This window comes from Perna viridis, chromosome 8 (genome assembly GCF_037379345.1).
Source record: "Perna viridis isolate PV_CMFRI_1.1 ecotype Kerala chromosome 8, ASM3737934v1, whole genome shotgun sequence".
NCBI lineage: Eukaryota > Metazoa > Mollusca > Bivalvia > Mytilida > Mytilidae > Perna > Perna viridis.
In genome coordinates this window covers 16,880,228-16,902,737 of record NC_142452.1, presented here as the reverse complement: position 1 = coordinate 16,902,737, position 22,510 = coordinate 16,880,228, and the positions used below count along the sequence as shown (strand labels likewise).

Sequence of the window (22,510 nt, the reverse complement as noted above, 5' to 3'; positions counted from 1 at the left end):
AGATCTTCATTTTGATCGGGACTAGTGTGGAAATTGATCAAACTTGTAGAAGGAGAGATAAAAAAAAGAATTCAATATTACTGGTTTGTAATAATGATGTATTGAGGGGATTCGCACGCATAATTCACATATGCAAAGTTTTATTTTTCTGATCGACTTTCCATAAATATCTTCATATGCCTTTCCCATTTTCTTGTGTACATGCAGTTTGCCATGCCAGCTTCGTACTTGCGAACATGATAATAACTGATTAGCTACCGCGGAATTGTAGAGAATAATTAATGCAGCCGTCAATTCAGGCCACAACTTTATGCGATGCTTGAAAGAGGACACTCTGCCAACGGGTTTAAATAATCGGGACTTAAAACGAATGTACACAATTATTTAACTAGGCCAGGATGTATAGACAATCAATACGTGGAACCATATGTTTCAATGTAAATACATTTATACCAGGTAAAACGTTGTACGTATGTATATAATTTTGGTGACAAAGTTGAACTTTCATCAGGTAAATAGAAAAAAAAATTTTGGAAACACCATAAGGATCAACTTAATAACTATATATTTAAAATATATAGCAACTTAACTCAGTTTCCATGGCACGACGCCCAAAACATACATCGCAGTAATCTAACACTGTCACTGCATGCTGTAATTCAATAAGCTAAATGTTATTTTTTCTTTATTTATTTTTCTGTCATTTTCGACTAGCGGGTCATTGAAGAAGTCAAGACTACTGCCCCTCCCCCTTTTCCTACCCCCTTTTCTATAAATATTCAGTCGACAACATGCCTTTGGTATTAATCATCACACTTGAACAAACTGGTTATGAATTAGTCCTTGACACCAGCTATGCCGAGCAGATAACAACTTTGCAAGCTGTTGATTATGAATGGGATCACGTGGTTCCCCCGCAAGATTATTACGTCGCCATTTTGGTCGATGTATGGAACGTAGTGATCAAAGTACTATGGAAATACATTCAAAATCTGGAGATATTCGGACCTGTTTTCCTATCACAAACCGTCTCGTTTAATGCACTAACCGAAAGACTTCAGTGTTATAAGATTTCAAACGGTATCTTTCCCAATTTTACTCGAAATATTTAGTTATTAAGTCTATCTCCTGTGGCCTTTCTCCTGTCTGCACAAAAAATAAGGTTGGGCCACAAGCACTAGTTCTGCCAGGACAGATGAGGAAAACATAGGATAATTCGTCATTACAACGAAATAATTATTAATTTTCTAAACAGAATGTTTAGAAATAGCTTGAACAAAGGAAAATGACCAAGCACTTGCAAGGTATTGTAGAGAAACTATGCATAAATTATGCAAATTAGCTGAGCCATCTTGGAACTTAATTTTTGTGTTGTAGTAAGAAAGGAGTAAAATTGAACATACTTCTACGATTCTTTTGTGATATATAAAAATCAGTTTATATTTGATAACGCTTCATGTCTCTTTTAAACATTTAATGTTGTGTTGACATACAGTCTCCGAAAATGGGTGACGTGGCACTTCTAAATTATTATTTTTTTTTTTTTTGGGAAAGTTTGGAGGTCTTCAAGTGAAATATTGCATGCAAATTCATGTTTTCAAATTGATATGACTTTTATAACATCTTTCATTTTGATCTTTTGGTCGGATGGCTTCAGATTTAAATTGCATACGATAAAATCAAACAGATTCAGACATGAACCATCCATTTCCGGCTGGTATGACACAATGTCACGTGATATATTCCGCCATTGCTATGATTAGTTGTCAAGGTAAACAACGGGCACCTGTGACATAATTACCGGTACGTGTTCTAAAAATAGAAGGAAAGGATTTGTCAACAGGATCAAAGTTGTGGTACAGAAACAACAAGAAGCAAAGTAGAAATGAAGAAAAAAAATAGAGCCCTGTATTTCCTCCCCATCCCAAAATTAAGAATTCATTTCCCCATAGGCTATATATGGCATAATAGACACGATTTTTATCCAAATCAATACCATATATTGTAAGAAAATGTTGACAATTTAACTCTCACTGTGGGCAAGTTAAGGCATGACTGAATGACCCAAATTCTCTTGTTTTTAGCTAAATATATATACATGTACTTGCATTACATTTTAAGTTGAAAGTAATGAAAATTATTTTGTGGAGAACCTATTATTTGGTATTGCTATTCTTGAGATAATTCCCTGCATACAAGGGAATGCATTTTTTAAGTGATTAACAAAATAGCAAGTTATTATTCACTACATTTCGACTGGAATTTTTCATGACCCCTTGGCTTAAGAAAAAACAGCCTTTACAGTAGAGTTGGCCTATTTCATTAGTGATGTCGTATTCACTGCTTTGCATATGATTAAGTATCGAATTGATTGGCAAATTAATAAACTAATGACAACTTCATGATAATAATCCCAATTTTTAAAGCTTTATATCATTATTTTATATCAAATTATGGTTCTGTAAAATGGCTTATTGAGATAAAATAGTAATTGTATTTTGTATATGAATTTATAACTCTTCTACTTGAAAAATAAATGTGAAGTGATATTTATATTTATATGTAAACTTCTATTTTTTTGTATAGAATTGTTATTTAATGTTTATGCTTATGTAATAACTGAATATTTATATAAAAAATCAATGGATAAGGAGTTAATTTTGGAACCAAAAGAATTTTTCAATTATCTTAACAATAAAAAGGCTATGATGATTTTAAGTTAATGCTCCAAGCCATGTTATTTACTTTTTGTCAACTGAAACTAATCAAATGTAAGTGATGACATCATGAAGAACTGTCCTATATGTCCTTCCCTGTTCATGTTCTTAGAATGAAAATGGAAAATATATACATTCTGTTTGAACTCTTTTGCTGTTATAGATTTGTTATCACAAGTAATTCTCTGGATAAGATGAAACTGAATTCATCCATAAGATTTAATTTAATGTTCAACTTCATATAGCAATTGACAAAATCGCAGACATGTGTGGTACATATTACTTCACAGCAGTCCAATAAATACTGACTGGTTAAAATCGAGGAATATTTTTAAGAATGACCCTTTACTAAGATTGTCCATTTGAAAAAAAAACATTTATACTGATTAACGAATCACTTATTTGATTATAAACTTTTAGTGTAAAGCAATTTGATATCATACAAAAACACTGAATAATATAACCAGCCCTAAACTCAAAATTTACATATTTTGCTGTGTACATTTTTGTAAATTTTTAAATTGAAAATCAAAGACTAAATGAAGACTTCAAAGTCGCTTATTGTCAAATATTCTATGCCACTGATTTTGGCTTGCTTTCAACATCCAAAATTGTACAAATGTGATATGCTCTTAACTTGGGTGCTTCCCTAGGATCTTGGTTCCCTTGATATTATTACTCTTTCGTAACCATGATGACCTGAATGTTTTTCACTCAACTTACAAATTTTTAGCAATCTTTGGGTCACTTATGATACTGACCAGGGAACTAGATTAGGAATCAGATTAATCTACTGGCAATGGCTATTTATATACATGTATATTGGGGCCCTGATAATGCATATGTTCTATTTAGTCAATTGTAAAGAGCGCCTGTGTCTGAATTGGAAACTGGGTAATGTTCAATGCTAACCAATCATTTCATCTTTTAATGTGAATTTCCCCTTCTCATATAAGTTAAAAACACATGTAGAACATGTTTATGATATTTAAGATGTACATGTTCTCATATGAAGCTAGAATTGACGGTAAACATGGCACTGATCAGCAGCTTAATGTGGAGTAGTAATATATAATTATGTTAATCATATGCAAATGTAAAGTACTGGAATTAGAGTGCAAGATGTCCCTAACAATATTATGGACTTAAGATAATAAACCTGTCCTGAACAAAAGTTGCATTCTCTGTAATTCTAGTTTTCAAATAATGCATTCTTATTACATCAGGATATGAGATATATGCATGCAGTTCAGTTCTTTAGAATACAGCCACAATACTGTACACCTTAAATTAGACACAAGTATGAAAGAAGTTGTTAGTTATAAATGTACATGCAAGTTGTATTTGTCCTTAGTTCTTTATGGTTTTATAAAGTATGTTGTATTTGCAAATTTGATCGACAGCACATGATCACTAAACAGATATATAGAGAAAAATGTCATAAAAAGGAACAACTTGAATACCTTTTTCCATTTGCATTGTAAGATGTTTTAACCGTCGCTTCAGTGAAATTTAGTATCAAATTACAATATAAATGTTTTTTGTTTGGTTGGTTCTTTTTATATTTTATATAACTTGGTTTGGTACTGTGACATTAACATCCATTGGTCCACACTCGAGGATTCAAATAATCCCAAGCAAAATAACATTTTGATAACAAATCAATTATCAATATTTTGACTTACTGATTAGAAATTAAATTATAAGGAATGGCTCAGATTTTTGAACAGGTTATACTTTGGTCAAGTTTACAAATTTTATAAACCATGAAACTGCTTCACAGTTTATAAGGGTAAACTGTTGCAGATTAGAAAATACATGTATCTTATGTTATACCAGCTTTTGGTACTTTAAGGTTCTATATGTATTTTCTTTTCATTTTAGGTCTTGGTATGATGTGTTAAAATTTGTTTAATGTGATGGATTCTGAAAAAGACATTGTTGATGAAAATGAAGAGGGTGAAAATGTTGAAAATGATGAAGATATATATGGAGATATTCCAGAGGAACCAAAAGATGTAAAGTCCCACTCGCCAAAGAAAAGATGGAAAGAGAGACATTCAGGTAACAGCAAAGACTCTCACCATCGCTCACCAAGAAGAAATTCAGAAGAGAATAATAGGGGTTTTGAAGATGAAGATTACAGTATAAAGGACAATAGCTGTCGATCAAGCGCTGAATCAGCTGATCACTATCATCGCAGAAAATCTGAAGATTTTTCTGATGAGGAACCTCATAAAAAGTCCAGAAAACAAGATGATGAAGATAGGTATTTAAAATCAAAACAAAGAAGGTTGAAAGAAAAATTGAGAAAGATGGAAGCTGAAGATGGAGAAATTTTAGAGGATGGAGAAATAGAAGATGGTGAAGAAGCTGGTGCTTTGAAGAGTGAAGAAAATTCTCCAGAAATAGAAATGGATACAAATGGTAAATATATAGAAATGGTATAGGGGAGACAACTCTGATTTTTCAGTAATTTTCTTTCTGAAAAAATTTCAACTTTCTCAATGTTTTTTTAATAGATTTTGCATGTATCACAAGTTTAGGGAGTAACATTACATAGTTATTAATTGTAATATATATTTTGGTTTTTCAGACAAGGCTGATGTTAGCTTTGATGGACAAGAAGAAAGTCCTGGGGAAGTGGAAGATGAAGAACACCACAACTCGGAAGATAATTCTCGACGTAAAGACAAGCATGACAAAAGAAGGAAGCACAGAGATGGAAGAGACAAACATGACAAGCATGATAAACGTAGAAAATCCAAAGAAGATTATCATAAGGTAGATAAAATTTGATTAATTATTTCCCTCTTATAGATTGCTATATTATTTTCAAACCAATTTTAATTACTGAAATTTGGAGCTCAAGTTTAGATATTGGAGTGAAGTAGTGAATAAAATGACTCTCTAGTTTAACTTGCTTAAACATAATTACAACTTCTGGTTCCAAGATAAAATTTTGAATGTGAAAAATTAAATTCAATGGTTTTTAGATTAATTAAAACATTTCAACTGTGGGAAGGGTTATGTTCTTTTAAAGGTTAATGGGTTAGTACACCCCTACTTTTTGGCCAACTTTTGAAGTATTTAACTGAATAAAAAGGAAGGAAGGAAGGAAGGTATATTTAAATAGGTAGAATGAAAATTTAGATTTTAAACAAAGTTCTATAGCCTTTACTTTCTCCTGAACCATAACAAAGTTAATCTATTACTATACAGAGAAAGAAAAGAAGACCTGACTACATTGATCATGACAAAGTGAATGATGATGAAATGCAACAGGCCTGGCCAGGTGGAAACAAAAAGAACCAGTCCCCTAAAGGTAGTACAAGGAGACAAGACAGTCATGGTAGTCATGGTCATGGGTCTGGAGGTCATCGAGGTCATGGTAGGAGGGATGGTGGTCGTGATCGAGACAGAGGGAGGGATAGAGATCGGGACAGTCACAGAGGTAGACGGGACAGAAGAAATAGAAATCATAGTCCACCTGGTCCATATGATAGTCCATATGACAGTCCTCCAGGTCCCTATGATAGCCCTTCATATGACGAGGATGAGGAGGAAGAGTAAGTTTTGAAGATACATTTTAAATGAACCACTTATAATTCATCTTCATCAACTATGTCTAGTCATTAGTTATATTATTTTTTCTCTCATTATTTTGCTTACACTGAAGCCACCCTTAATTTTGCAATGAAAGGTAATTTTAGAATGTGTAATTGTATAATTGTATACACTTTTGCTAACGAATTTAGGTCACTGATTCAGCTTCATGTATCACAGATAATGTGTTATGAATATTTTTTAAAAAATCTATGATGATTCTGAACAGATACCAGGATGAAGGTTATGATGATTACAAAGATGACTATAAAGATAAAAGAAAGCAAAAAAATAAGAAGAGTATGATGAGCTTGATGCAGGGAGATGAATATCTTGATGCCAATGTAGCTGTAGATGAAGGGGAGGTAATATTGCATAAAGAAAGATAACTCTAGCTCTGCAATTTTTTGAATTCTGATTTTCTTTACTCAACATTCAGTATCCTCACCAGGCCCTTAAAGCATTGTGCATTACAGCCCTAAGTTTGAGCACTGCGCTATTGATCTCAGGACTGTGCTATCTTGCTACCAGCACTGTGCCATAAAGTTTAATATGAAAATTAAAAATCAATTTCGACAGGAAACGTGTGTGCCCTGAGGTCAAGAGCACATGGTTTTTTTGGCAGGAAAATTAGTTCAGATATAGATCTAGAAAAAAATCACCCAAGTCTAAAAATGGTACGACAGGTGTGATGAACTAAAAAAATTTAACTTAAATTTATTTAAATCATGATATGGGGTTTATGTAAGTGTAACAATCATTTTTAACATCATAATAACAAAAAAAAGCATCAGGACAAATGCCCCCCTAGGACAGTTGTCAAGTATACACTCTTTAAAAAGGAAATATATCTAAAAACAGTCACTTTGTTTTCTTTTTAAAAAGTTTATTACTGACAGCTTTTCTTATTTCATTGGTGAAATTTCAAAATTTCAAATGATTCTGGTAATAAGAAATACAATATCAAATGTATAAGGAATATACCATTGAAAAAAAGTACATAGGAACTGAACCATTTTAATACAAACAAGAACTTCCTAAATATACTAAACAGAATTAAAAATTACACAAAAAAGACAAAAACAAATAAAATGCAATATCAATATAAAAGGAACAGTCACAGAAAAAGAAAAAAAAATACACACACAAAAAAAATGAAACAAAATTAATAAATATATATTTTTACATTAACATTAAGCTTATTACAAGATGGAGGGCTTTTATTTGGGCAGCTTGTGTCCTACACCCCCCCCCCCAAAAAAAAAAAAAAAAAAAAAAAAATAAGATTTATGTTTTTTCCTGGAAACTATGTTAGCTCCACACTACTGACTTCCTGAAAATTTTTGGCAACATGAAATTTTAAGACCAGAGTAATCTATTACATGAAGAGTTACTTATTATAATTTGATAGAATATCTTTTAAATTTTTGTGTTTAATATATAAAGGAAAATAAAAAATGGTATTGAAGTTATAATTACTGCAATTGAAGAAAAAAGGTAAAATATTTACCTATGAATAATTCATATAAACATACACAACAATGTACATTTTGAATACACAGATCAGTTTTTAAAAAGAAGTGACACGTTTCCACACAGGACCTATGAATATTGTTTCACACATGCTGAATACAAAAATGTCCTGGGTAGAACATTGAACATTTATGGAATAGTGGAATTTAAAAGTGAGCGGTCAAACTGCTTTATTTAAAGAAATTGAATTTGTTCAGTATACTTTTTAATTAATATGTCAATTATATCTTTTGTATATAATAGACCTCCTATATTTGTAAATGTTTTTTGCATTATTATTTTTTTTTTAGAATCTCTACAAGAAACGAGATGGTAAGAAAAAGAAAAACCAAAACTACAATAAAAGAAAATATGACCGACAACACTCTGAACAGCCACCAAAGAAGAAACCATTATTGGAAACACCAATGGATGAGAGACCAGTCTGTAGATTTTACAGGGAGGGAAAGTGTCATAAAGTATGTTTTTAAATAACTTCAAGGTTTTCATTTTGTTTTATGAAAATATGATAACTGACATGCTTCCCATATTGTAGACTAAATCAACTGACAAAATTTGTATGATAAGCTAAAACAGCAGATGAATTTCATCGACAATTGATCTGAAAACCAGGCAGAAGCTTTTGATAAGTGATTAATGCATTAGTTGTTTTAAGGATGTAACTAACGTATTTGAACATTTTTTTTTATTATTATGAGATATGATGAATCACTCCCTGCCTGGTTTTTAGAAGAAGCATACTTTATACATGTAGGACATTGCTGTTTGGATATTATCCACTGACAGTCATTGGTTCCCTGTGATATAACTGTATAATTATAATATAAGTATAATCAGATAATTTTTAGTAACCTTAAGGGTTTACTGATATTAATCAAAACATGATTATAAACCAAAACAGTGCTTTAAATTGTAAAATTCTTCTTGATTTACAGTTTACACAACTGATAAAGAATCATTTTAACATGCTTTAAACTTACATTTATAATGATCTGAAACTGATTTATATTTTCAGGGGGATGATTGCCCATTTAATCATGAATATTTACAGAAGAAACCAGAACTGTGTAAATATTATCTTAGTGGATCATGTTCAAAGGGAGACGACTGCATCTTTATGCACAATATCCTTTTATGTCAAATGAACAAAATATTTGTTTCAAAATGTCACTTAGGCCTTTCTTGTCAATAACACTCTTATAAATTCCAAGGGGTTGAGAATATTTATTAATAGCAGTGTTGTGGTATCTGGGTAACATTGTTTATTTTATAGATCATGGAATTACTGAATTAATAAAAAAATATTAAATTAATGCAACAATATTTTAAGTGTAAATTAAAAAAAATGCCTTTTTCAGTTCCTTACATTTTTTGTTGTAAACTTCTATGTAAAATTGGATCTGGAACATTTATTTCCTTAACTACCCCATGTGAATATCCATGTAAGTTTTACCACACTGGGCAAGAATGTTATCAAGGGGACAATTGTAAATTCTCTCACGATGAACCATCAGAAGATACTGCTCCTATTGTAGAAAGGGTAAGTATTTGGTAATCTACTAGCAATGTGCTAATTTTGATTCTATACAATGTAAGAAAATATCTGAAATCTACATAAACAAGACTTATGGAGGTAGACCTAGGGTAAGGGACATAACTCTTGAAATCAGTGATATATTTTTTTCATTTTCAATTTCACTGAAGCTTCTCAAGCTTTCATTGGAAACAGAATGAAATCAGTCCATGTTACTTTGATGCTTACATGAGATTGATGTAAAATGCTGAATATGAACGTTCCAATGACTTGTAAGAGTTATGTCCCTTACCCTAGGTCTACCTCCGTAAAAACAGCTACACTGCCTAGATTTGTATTGATTAGAGTGGCAATCTGGCAGTTCATTGTTATACTCAGGAAAAGAAGTAATTATCATAGCTTTTTATGACTGAATTATGATAGATTAGCTTTGGACTTGGTTACATTTGTGTACGTTTTCATTTTAGATGAATTCTAGGGATCATCATCATGGTGGAGGTGGTGGTGGTGAAGAAGAAGAATACAGCAGACCAAAGCCAGGTGTGCTAGGTAACAGAAGCACATGTTGTGTTCTCTGTTTGAATTGACTAAGACCAAAAATTCATGTTTTCTGTTTCTCAGTTATTCATTAAACAACCTTTATATTTTACATCAGTAAAAATATGGGAATTTATGTCTAGATTTTATTTAAAAATTCAACATGGCTGCCTATCATGCAGAGAATTGAAGTCATTATGTATTAATCTGTATTTTTTTTTTTTATGGTTAATTTCGTATAGAAACTGGAAACGAACACAATTTTTCTTGGCCTTATCTTCTTACTCCAGATTTGTACTAACAATTCATTAACAATTCTTCATTTATCAGTGTTGTTGATTTTCTTCAGAGTAAAACAATTTTTTTTCCTCATATTGAGTAAATTTGTTCTTTCATAAGAACAGAAGCTTCTTATTCAGTCCTGAGTGCCAAGATGGTGTTTAGTCTGTCTTGCACTTACCAGTTTTAAGTTCAAAGGTCACAGTGGAACTTCAACAAGAATGATAGTCATACTTTCAGTTCATTTTAAATTTATTGGTTTACAGAATTTTTTTTAATTTTTTTTTGAACAAAATAGGTCAGTCGGTCAAAAAAAAAAAAGAGGTGGGGAAAGCCATACGAATTTGAGAATTGAACTTGACCAAGTGTTTTATGACCAGTAATTAATAGAAGTTTGTAAGCCCATTTTTGTAGTGGGTTCCTCCCACCTTAATTGGAATTCTGCAGTCAATAACACATTCACATGTTCAACATAAACTGTTCATTTTATAGAGGAGATGAGGATAAGGGATAGTAATTTAAATTTCATTTAAACTACTGATTTGATCATGTTAGTTGAATCTAATTTGGTATCAGTACAATAGAAAAACTTTGGCTATTGTTTCAGAAAATGTAACAAATATTCAAGATTTCCCAAATCATCAAAACTTCAAAGATTAGTATACCCTATGACTAATGCAAACAAAACTTTTAGCAACAAAACTGTGCTGTTGAAAATATGGAAAATATAAAATTACATGAAAAATTGAAAGGGAGCTAATTGGCATTTTGAATAAACAAGTAATTTTGTTATTTGTTAACACATGGGTCTATCACAATTTGGACACGTTCAATTAGCAACATTTGTCAAATTAATTGAACAGTAAAAATTCATCATAAACAAATAATGGCTGTCCATAAAATGATGGTAGATCCAATTGGGATCCATTTCATACTTGTCAATCATCAATAAATCTGATCAGCTGATTGCTCCTCAGTGATTTATTACTTACCTGTCACAAAACTTTCCCTCACCTGGTACTCAGATTTGAAAGTTTTTGAGGGCCATGGCAAAAAAATACAACTAAAAGTCTTAATTTTATTTGGGTCATTGAATCCTTGAACAAACAAATTAAAAATAAATGGCCTTATTAAGAATATTTCAAAACAAAATGAATTAAACACTCCTATGAAACTTCAAGTTTGGTGAAAATCATAAGATCTCAGCTTCATGAATAATACACATGTATATCTAGTAAGTGTTGTGTATTTTTGGGTTTTACTATGTTTTATATAGTAACATTTGCACATTCCTTATATTTTATGAAAATAACGAACTTGTTTCATTTGAATTTTACTTGTAGGAGCATTGTGTATTTTAGAATTTATTTGTAATTCTATTTTAAAGAAATGGTGCATTTGTTGCATTTAGCCATATCTGTTTATTTTTCTATACACTAAAATATGATGAAAAATATGCCTATGTAAACTGTCATGACAACTGATATTTGCTTAATTTTAGAATTTTAAAGGTCTGGTAGGAAAGGAAAAAATAAATATCCTTATAAAAACTACATAACTGTTTAGTTATGTCCATTCTGAATACTCTTTCAGTGGATACTCTTTTTTACAGGGTCACCACCTCAGCATGTTAAAGAGCAGATGGAGAGAATAAAGAAAATTCCATCCTTGTTTGATATTCAAACCTTCCCGCCAGGTCAGTCTCCTCAGAAACCACCAATGCAGATTGGCCCTGTAAATAACTCCCCACAACAGAGAATGCAGGGTCCAAACCAAGGACAACCTCCAAGGTAAGTGCTGTGCATGTAAAGCTCCTATTGTAAGCAAAATGATGAATATTTCAACTAAGGAGAAAGGAAACAAAGCTATCTAAGGTTGTTTTGACAAAGCTTTACTAAATATTCTTTGATTTTATAAGTCATAATATACATAATTAATGGAGTGTGTCTGTGTCTCTGTGTTTTATATTATAGTTTTCGACATCACCAGTGATGCTATAATTTATTATTTATAGGCCAGTTGGATTTTACAATGACACCATGCAGGGAGGGATGAGAGGTCCACCTCCTATGGGACCACAAGGTCAGATGCAAGGACCTCCTATGGGTGGACCTGGAGGACCAGGTCAGATGGGCCCTCAAGGGCCAATGCAGGGACCACCAGGACAAATGCAAGGGCCTCCCATGGGAGGTCCAATGAACATGCCACCAAATTCTATGGGTCAAGGTCCCATGAATATGGGTCCTCCAAACTCAATGGGTCCAATGGGTGGACCTGGACCAATGATACAACAGGGCCAAATGGGTCCTGGAAACATGGGTGGACCTCAAATGCCAGGACCACAAGGCCCACCTATGATGAACCAGCCAGGTATGATGGGTCCACAAGGCCCAGGACAAATGAGACCTGGAGGACCCCAGCAGATGAACAATCCAAGTCTTAATCCAGCTTTGGCAATAGTTGGGGCAATACTTCGCCATGTGAATCCTAATATAGCTCCACAAGTCAGCCAAGCCCTCTCAGTTCAAGACCCAAGACAAGCAGGAATGGGAATACTTAGTCCCAACCACCCAGGTATGGATGGCAGTCAAGATCCACGTCAGGGCTTTAATCATCTACCAGGGGAACATGGCCTTATTCAAGGCATGCAAAGTCCACCACAAGATAACCAAATGAGTCAGGATGAGGCCTATAGTCCCCAAGATGATGATGAGAACACAGATCCTCTTAAGGACAAAGTTCAAGGTATGCTGAAGAGTATAGGACAAATGTACATAGAGAATATGTTTTTTCCCTTTTGTGTTTAAACTCTCTTTCAATTAGAACTTTTGTAAAGGGAAGAAAAAATACATTCAGGTTTCTCAATTGCTTGTTTTCCTCCTGTTTCATTTAATATTATGTTTTGTTCTGTTCCTGTTGACTTAATTACCAGTAGCTTCAAACTTTCATGTAGAGGCACCTGGTTCAGCCTCACTTGCTCAATGGAAAATAGTTGTGTGATAATTAATGACAAAGTTATTGTGTAAAATTGAATCTTTTGTTTCTATAGATGGGAATAAAGATCCACAAGTTAAGAAAGAACCCCTGCCAGATGAAAATGAGAAGAAACTTGCCATGATGGGTTTAGATCTTGGTTCACTCAGTCAGTTACCTGCCAAACAAAAGGAGTTAATGATGAGGTTACAGCAGCATGGAGGTCAATCCGAAACAGATGAGGAGAAAGTTGCGGAAAAGCCAGATAGGAAAGACAGTGCTTGCTCGGAGGATAATAAACCTAAGAGCAAAGGTATAACATAATTGCTTGATAATCTTATTTCATTTCACAGGAAAAGTACATACTTTTTAACAAAGATTTGAAAAATGCACAGATCTTTTTAAAAGATGAGAGATTTCTATGGAAAATCCTAAAAAATCCTTATTTGATGTATTAATTAATGATTCATTAATATGTTACAAATGGGAAGTTGACAGGTATCATTAGGTCCAATTAACCATTTTTTAATTTTTTAATTTTTTTTTATTTTTAGGGTAATGACACCCTGTATTAATAGCTAATTAATTGTTTTCCATTGTTTACTGCCTGTTTTTTTCTATATCAGGCTACTGTGATACTAAAAAATATCTGCAAATTCCATTGGCAATGTTTTTTCTGATCAACTATGTTGTTGCCGATAAACAAAATAACAGTCTTTTACTTCTCTACAGAACATCACATCTCTCCTTCCTAGCTCACTCAAATTGTTTTTCTTGACTTCAAAACTGCAGTTAATCTGTATTCAATGATCTAGTATTAATGACATTGGAATAGTAGCATTGTAATATATATGTAGATATTATATTGGCAGTAGAGGATGATAACTGGTACTCAAGTGATGAGGAAGAAGGTGGTGTCCCTAAAATTACAGACGTTTTGAAGAATCTCAATAAGAAAGAGGTAAAATTCTTCAGAATTAGATTAGAAGACAAGGCTAATTCTTTGAATGAATTCAGTTTTTTGTTATTATTGTTTTAATGACAGGTTTCTATGCATTATCGAAAGATTGATGTGAATATTTTGTCAATTTTGTTATTAAAAAAACTCGCGAGAGATTAGTAGCCCAGCTTAAAATGTAGTAGCCATGGGCTACTGGGCGACTGCTAATTTTTATCCATGAATAATAGGGATGAAGGTACACTACTATCAACCAAAATTTTAATTTCTCCACTCTTCACAGTGGAGTCACTCATGTCCTCCACTGTGACTCCACCAAAGTAAAAACCAGGATAAAATTGCCAAATTTCAATAGTTTTCAATATTTTTTTCTACCTTTTACAGAAATGTTATTAAACTACTAGAACCATAAAATATATCTTGGCATAAAGACAGGAGAAGTTAATTACAGACAATTTTGGAAATGGTGACTCCACTGTGGAGAGTGGAGACACTGACTCCACTCAAAATATCTCCACTGTGGAGAGTGGAGAAATTAAAATTTGTGTTGACAGTAGTTTAGATCATTACTGAAGGGATATATAGGGTAAAGTAGCTGGCAAAGTGTGAATTGTACTTAAACTTTTATGATTAAATCTTCATCATTATTCTGCAGTATGACATGTATATGGATTTTTTTCTGTAATAAATGCAAAGGAAGTATTTTAGCCAAAAATATTCCTTATAGACTTTTTGTTTCTGTTGATCTAACAGATTCTTACTTGGAATTGTACTAAAATAAGTCCTAAGTTCAACGGGTCATAATTTTCCTCTCCTCGTTTATCTACCCTGGACTTGACATTTATGAGCAACTCAGTGGATGTTTCTAGAAAAGCAGAGGACGCTTACCATCCGGTGCATTTGGTCCATGCTCCCAGTTTTTAGTGGAATCTGAGTTGCTCATTTGCTTTTGTTATTTTGTATGTATGATTTTAGTTACTTTATGTTCTTTGTTGTGTATGTCTGTTTTCCATATTTGGTCTTTGTCCATGGATTATGTTCTTTTGATTACTGCTATAACCCTGGTTCCCTTGATTACTCTCGAACACTATCAGTACTCATGCACCTACTTTTCAGTCTAGTGGGCTGTTGCTGTTCCAATACCAATATACCAAAGTGCTCTCAAGCCTGTCAATTAATGTGTGATCATTTTAAACTTTTTAATAGAATTTCTTCATACCACTGGGATGAACATTTTGATTATTAACAGTGGAAAAAATACACAATGAAGTAAACCTTCTACTTTGAGTGGAAATACTGATTCTTTTAGTTACAGTATCTATGCAACACCAGTCAGGTTAAGTACAGTGCTCCAGTAATTTATTAATTTTCTGCTCTGGTCTTGAAAAGTTGTGCATGAAAAATTATAAAAAAAAAAAAGAAAAAAAAAAGGAAATTCTAGGAACCTGCATAAAATATCTACTGTCAGCAAGTGCTAAATCAATACTATCATGAATTATATGCATTGTTTTTTTATTGTGTTTTTTTAGGCACCAGTTTCTGAGGCAGCAGCTCCACCTCTACCACCAACCTCCTCCTCCTCTATTAATGTCATGCAGATGATTAATGCTATTAAAAGTCAGTCAGGGTAAGTTCCATGGACAATAAATGATTCAATTCTGAATGAAATTATGTGGACTCAGAATTCATCCTGTAGCTCAAAACATATAGCTGAACACAAAATGTCTTATTTTTGTAGTTACTTTTATTCACTTGACAAAATATAGGAAAACTTGTGATTTGATGGCATATTGAAATTGAAAGTTTTGGTTTTGGGTAATTGGTATGATAAGGCCTTTAATAATATTATTGAAGTAAGATTAAAGTGCAAAAGAAGACCCACTGATCTAATAACTTTATAGATAAATTGTACACATAAGTCCTCTACTGCCATATATTCTCAAAACAACCTAATTTTGTGATCTTTTTAGTAGAAGTGTTCTATATGAGGTTTTTAATGAATAAGAGTGTATTAGAAATTTCAGTTAATGGTATGAAAATAGAGAAACTTTCAGATATGTTGTCAACAGACACATAATGATATGCTCTGTGATGCTTATATATATGACTTATAGTATTGTAGTAGGTAAAGTTGCTTTTTTATTTATGTTAAATCTTTTAATAGTGTGGCTATTAAAACTATAAGAAATGAAAAAAAAAATTGTTTTGTTCCGCAGGCCCCCACAGCCAGCTCCTCCACCACAGGTTCGTGACCCCAGACAACCAAGGATGGATCCTCGAACCATGTCACATGGTCAAGATGCAGGTCACATGGGATTCCCACATCCTGCTGATCCTAGAACTTTTACAAGTGGACTTACTGTACCACCAGTGAACAAATGGAATAGTGAGCCAGCCATAATTAACTCTCGTCCAGGAGATGCTATGTGGCGGGCTATTCGTGTGACTGTTGATCCATTGCAAAAGTTAGAACCTCCACAAGGATTAAATTTAATGGATCCACAATTCAAAAATGATCCTAGGATTAAAAAGTTCTTGGACTACTTAAATGCAAAAAGTCATAAAGAAAACAAAAATCCACATGATGTTAGCCAAGATATTAAACCTGTTGACCCAAGATCAAAATCTAGTGCTCCCTTTGACCCAAGGTTGAAAAAACCTGGTGATTCTAGTGCTACAGATCCTCGACTACAAAGGACAATATCTGAAAATGCCTCAAGTCGAGCAGTTGATCCACGAATGCGTGGAAACTCTACCCCACCAGCAGGTGTTCATAACCTACCAGTTCGTCCATTTGATCCACGGTCTGCAGCTTCTGTACCAAAAGCGAATGACCCAAGACTTTCACGCCAGATGAGTCATGACAGTGGATCAAATATGGTGATCAATGTCCCAAAGCCAGGTGATCCAAAACTTTTACCAATTGGTTTAGCTGAAATTGCTAGTCCTTCTCCATCTGACATTTTAGCTAGTTTACAGTATCCCACAGACACTGATAGTAATGAAAATAAGACTGATACTTCTGGTTTAAAAAAGTCTACTCCATTACCAGATCCTAGACTAAGACAATATAATGACAATTCTGCTGGTGAACTGAGTGATCAATCTGACAGTTCATCATCGCAAAGTAGTGATAAAACAAAAGGGAAATTAGATTACAGAAATGATCCTAGATTCAAAGTGAAAACAAAACCAACCATTGGTGATACTGGTCAGAGAAGATATGGTGGAGTTAGAAAAAGTAGTATGGATTATAGCTCCCCACTCGATGCAGAGAGTGAACAGAGAGACAATACAGGCTACAATAGCTACAACCGACCACCTCCAGTGAACAACCCAAAACCAGCAATCAAAGATCCAAGGAGACAAGACCCACGCATGAAAACTGAAAGTGACCCAGTAGGTCTCCCGGAATTACCTGACTTTATTCCTCCTCCTGAGGAAGAAAATATTAGTACAAAAAGATTCTTTAAACAAATGGACCCAACTGCATCACCATTCTGTTAGCCCGGCATCTCCTTTGAAGGGACAGATATTTTAGTAGGAAAGCAATGTTAATATATTTTTTTAAAAGAAATGAATTTTTTAGCACCAAATATGATAACATGTATACTTGAAGATACACGTAGCTTCCAATTTTGTTTACTATTATTCAAATTTAAAAATATGTTATTTGGAGTTTTTTGATGTTAGAAATAATTTTGATATATTATTTGACTGTCAAATGGCTTTGAATGCTTGTAATTTTGTTAACTGTATATTTTGTTTAATTGAATTATATAGGTCTGCTTTCCTTCAAAGGAGGTTGCAATGTGTAGCACTACTTAAACAAATGATGTCCCATCAATGTTTCAAAGGTTGTCTGAACGTATTTTGAAGGCAGTATGTGAATGTTGATTTGTGGAAGTGGATAGCATTTCTAAGAGGAAGTGTATTGTTATGTGATCATAGAGAATAAACTACTTAAGATGTTTTTTGTGAGTTGATTAATACTTGTATCAAGTTGCATCCAATGATTTCATTTATTTTTCATGTTCTGGCTTTGTGGATATCTTAATATCTTTTGTCCACTTTATTTATATATGTACTTGCATAAGTTACTAACACAACTAAAATGTTTAGTAAAAATATAATAGTGAAATCATGTAGTTACAAATCAACAAAACCTTAAAACTGTGCATGTACATGTATGTGGAAAATAAATGAACTCACTGAAGTCATAGGCACCTTCAATCACCAGACATGAATGAATGTGTGAATAAAAGTAACAGAAGCTTTGATGCATTATGTTGTTGAGATCTGTGTGTTAATGTATTTTCTGGCTTCTGTTTTTCTTTCTTGCTCCCTCTCCCTCTTTCTCTGTCCCTGTATTGTCTCCATCTCCCTCATTAATGACCTTTCAAAATATTAGTTGCATAAAAAGAATATTTTTATGATCTGTGGTAATTTACCAATGTATGAGTGTTATTCATATGCATTCAGATAATATTGTTCTTTTTTTTTACTGTTTAAGAGCTGAATAGATAGTTTATTTTAATTACAATAACTGGGAAAAATTCCTAAATCAGGTTGATAAAGGCAAAAATTGGTAGTGTTCAATATTGTGGTTGTAGCACTGCAGTTTTAATTTGTCATTACTTGCTTACTGTAAACGGTAGATTCTTCCTTTACCTATAAACATGCTTTAATTGCTTCATAATTTTGTATTAAACAAAAACAGGTGCTCATGATGATAAATGTCTTTGAAAGAAAGAAACAGTATTGGATGAGATTGATTTAAAAAAAAACAAATTAGAAAGTATCTGGTCTGATCTGCAGTTTCGGCTCTACAACAAAGTAGAACCCTTGTCAACCTATGAACTCCCTTGATTTCTGTTGGTGTTGCTATAGAAACTGAAATGTCTTGTAATTCCAAGCTTGTTTTGATTGTACATATACATACAGTTGTAGATTTTTTTTTTAAAATTCAAAATGAATTATTTGTAAACTTTGTTGATTTTTCAAACTTGTACTATGTACTGTACACACAACTCGGCTTTTAACTATTTTACTTGAGAAATATTTATATATATATTATTACAAATGTTTAGATTTTCCAATTTTTATTATATCCAGTTTACATGAAACTCAGTTGAATGGAAATACTTTAAAAGGTTTATCTTAACAAAACAGTAATACAAAATGTACATTCTATGGCAGCAGTTCAAACCAAATGTTTTTTTGTGACCTTGTATTGAAATCACTACACAACATTGTTGACTATTTTTAAAAGTACTAGTCCATGTAAATTTAAGACATGGCCTATACTAAAGTAATTCATGGTAAAGAAAAACCCATGGAATAAATGGTGTTTTTTTGGTCTACATATGCTATACTTGTACGTGACATTAGTCCTTTCTGTATTTAGGTCTGTACAGTTGAGAAAACCAAACTTTGTCCTCCCACTAAAATCAACTGAAGTCAACGAAATCAAGAACAATAACTCTTGCAAAGTACCAATTTCATACACAATTTTTATAATTTTTGTCTGAAAAGTGCAATAACCAAATGACAAAATAAGACTGGTTATGTGGTCTGTAACTGTTTCTGAATTTGGTGGGTTTTTGACATGCATGAATCGCCTCCTGTCTGATTTTTATATAGACTTCTACTTAATTTACATTGAGGGTTGTTAATGTAAATTGGATGTGTATTTTTAAATTATTACTTTTTGGTATTTCTTAATTTATTTTACATTGTATTTTCGTGAATGACTTACTATAATGTAATTGAACATTTAAAAAATTTAAAAGTACACTTCACTGGACTTTACTCATGTCAAAGCTGTCAGGGGGATAATTTTTCCTTGAAGTGAAGTGACATTAGTCAGCTAACATGTTTTTAGGATATACCAGTATAATATGTTGTATCAGAAAAAGAGAAAAGAATTCTTGAAAAATATTTGTAAAATAAATTGTTTAGTATATGCATATTTAATTGGAGTATTTGCTGAATTTTTATGCTCTATTTTTCAGTGCTTCAAAAATTTACACAATTTGAAAATAAAATACTTAATGTGGCAAAACATCTATCTGCTTGGTAGTAAATAAGAAGCTTTGCAAAAATGTTTCAGTTTAGTTCTTGGATAAAGGCTTCAAGTTATTTTAGACTGAAATCGTGAATGTAGTACCCAGCAATAGTTAGTCTGATTTCCATTTTGACCATTGTATTGATCATGGATGAGTGATTACATATGTGTGTATTGTTGTCTCCAGTCAGTTTTGAATGTATAGTTGTGTATAAAAATAGACTGTTACCTAGTAACCCTAAAATAAAATATAAAACAATGTTAATCTTAGTTTATTATTCATTCTATTGAAATCAATTCCAGGATTATAGTTACAAGAAATTGATATCATTCTAGAAAGGCATGTTGTCATTTTGTGTGCCTCTGTGAGGGAAAGGGATCTACACAAATTATGCATGTAACAGAGATTGTGGCATTTTAAACAGATGTAAAATGTATTCTAAAGAATGTATTCTTACCTAATGTCTACTCAAAGAAAAGAATTCAGCCCCATTGTGAGTTCTTCCGCCGAAGTGCATTTCAGTGATACTACAATTTGGCAAGTAATATACTAACTTCATATCTTTTATTCTGTCTATGGAAAATTTACCCAAATTAAGTTGTATATTTTAAACGGGACAGGGGTGTGAGGACACTTGGTTTTCGTGGGCTAATTTTATGACAAGGCTCCAAACCTCAGAAAAAGAATGTTGGTATTGATTTTGGGGTGTTGTAGTCTCAGCTGTTAAAGAATTACGGGCTCAAAAAGGGGCTAGAACAAGCATTTGATGGAATTAAATATATAACGCAAATAAAAGCATAGGAATGTCGAGGATATTGTTCCATAATAGTGTATACCACAATGATCAGACTTGATTTTATTGACATTTCATTTGATTTTTTGGGCAAAGACTACTTTTTCAGAAAGGTGACCTGAAACGTGCATTTTCATGTTGTCCAGACAAAAAGTTGCCTTTAGTGAATGAATCTTTGAAATTTTGTTACAAGGTGCCATACTTATGACTTGAACCAATTAACAAGGGGCCAGAAACGAGTATATTTATTTTTTACATCTTGACGATAGCTTCTTCAATTCCTCAAGGAAATCTTTACCTGCGTTTTCAATCCGATTTCTGACATTTCTTACAGTTTTCGAGTTCAAAGGGGAACTTGACTTCCATATGAAAATCATAGCCTAAATACAAGAGCTTTAAGAGTAATCAAGGGAACCAAGTTTTTTGAGGAAATCAAAAGAATGTAATCCAGGGACAAAGACCCGACATGTAAAACATACATACACAACAAAGAACATAAAGTAACTAAAATCATACATACAAAGTAACAAAAGTAAATGAGCAACTCGGACTCCACTAAAAACTGGGAGTATGGACCAGGTACACCGGTAAGGTAAGCGTCCTCTGCTTTTCTAGAAACACCCGCCGAGTTGCTCATAAAAAGTCAAGTCCGGGGTAGACAAACTAGGAAAGGAAAACAATGACCCGTTGAATAAATCAGTTTTCATGGTGCAGATGGATACATCATAACGATCCACGAGTTCATGATGACGACCATAAAACTTCTGTAGTGATGACTTCAATCTTGTAGCAACATAACCCTGTTCCAGAAGCCTATTTGTGAAGTTCTAGTGAAGGGATGTTGCCACAGATGAAGGGAAAGTTGACAATTCTGAATGAAAAGTCATCACGTTTGTCGTAAAGTTTGGTCAAAAGTTTTCCTTTACCAGAAGAATAAGAAGTATGTTTTTCAAATTGACAAGTTTTACTATTAAAAGGAGATGCCAACTCCCTTCACCCCTCATGATCGCCACTACTCTCATCGGCTACTTGGTCGACTTAATTTGATTAACAGTGGCGGACCCAGAGGGCCCGGGGTGATCCTGTCAAGAATTGTTTTGGGTCCCCTACATAATTAATAGCAAATAAAGAGAATCATATATTTACACAAGTACAAAGTTTATACAAAATAACAACGAAAATATAATTAACAATCCGATATCTGGTCAAATGACCTATGAGACACTGTTAACATTAAAATACGTTATTCGTATGACCAAGAAAGAAAATTGAAGTAAAATATTTAAATTAGAAATGAAATAAACAAAACATAAAAAAAAATATTATGATTTCAAGAAAAATAAAGTAATTTAAGAAAAAATAGTGATTAAAACTCATTTACAAAAAGGGACAGACAGACAGACAATCTTACCTGTAATATATACATATACAATTAAAACAGTTATTCATGACACAGATCAAATAGTTTTATTAACCATTCATAAACCATAAAATTTACTATGAATGGTTAAT

The 22,510-nt window shown here is 32.8% G+C and overlaps 1 protein-coding gene across 7 annotated transcripts; it reads left to right on the top strand.

Annotated features, from left to right (window-relative positions):
- Positions 1 to 183: 183 nt before the first annotated feature.
- Positions 184 to 20,469, top strand: LOC148609554 (uncharacterized). Of its 7 annotated transcripts, none has more exons than XM_088596372.1 (15): positions 184 to 456; positions 4,602 to 5,144; positions 5,314 to 5,501; positions 5,940 to 6,286; positions 6,553 to 6,688; positions 8,147 to 8,314; positions 8,872 to 8,980; positions 9,287 to 9,396; positions 9,858 to 9,939; positions 11,819 to 11,996; positions 12,221 to 12,951; positions 13,256 to 13,492; positions 14,052 to 14,140; positions 15,667 to 15,764; positions 16,354 to 20,469. In XM_088596372.1, exons 2-15 carry the CDS (start codon positions 4,637 to 4,639, stop codon positions 17,642 to 17,644), a joined length of 4,272 nt encoding a protein of 1,423 aa, XP_088452498.1. In that variant the 5' UTR covers positions 184 to 456; positions 4,602 to 4,636; the 3' UTR covers positions 17,645 to 20,469. The 7 variants fall into 7 exon arrangements, with proteins under 7 accessions (XP_088452498.1, XP_088452500.1, XP_088452499.1 ...); XM_088596374.1 differs by having other exon boundaries at positions 215 to 437; XM_088596373.1 differs by having other exon boundaries at positions 215 to 466.
- The last annotated feature ends 2,041 nt before the right edge of the window (positions 20,470 to 22,510 follow it).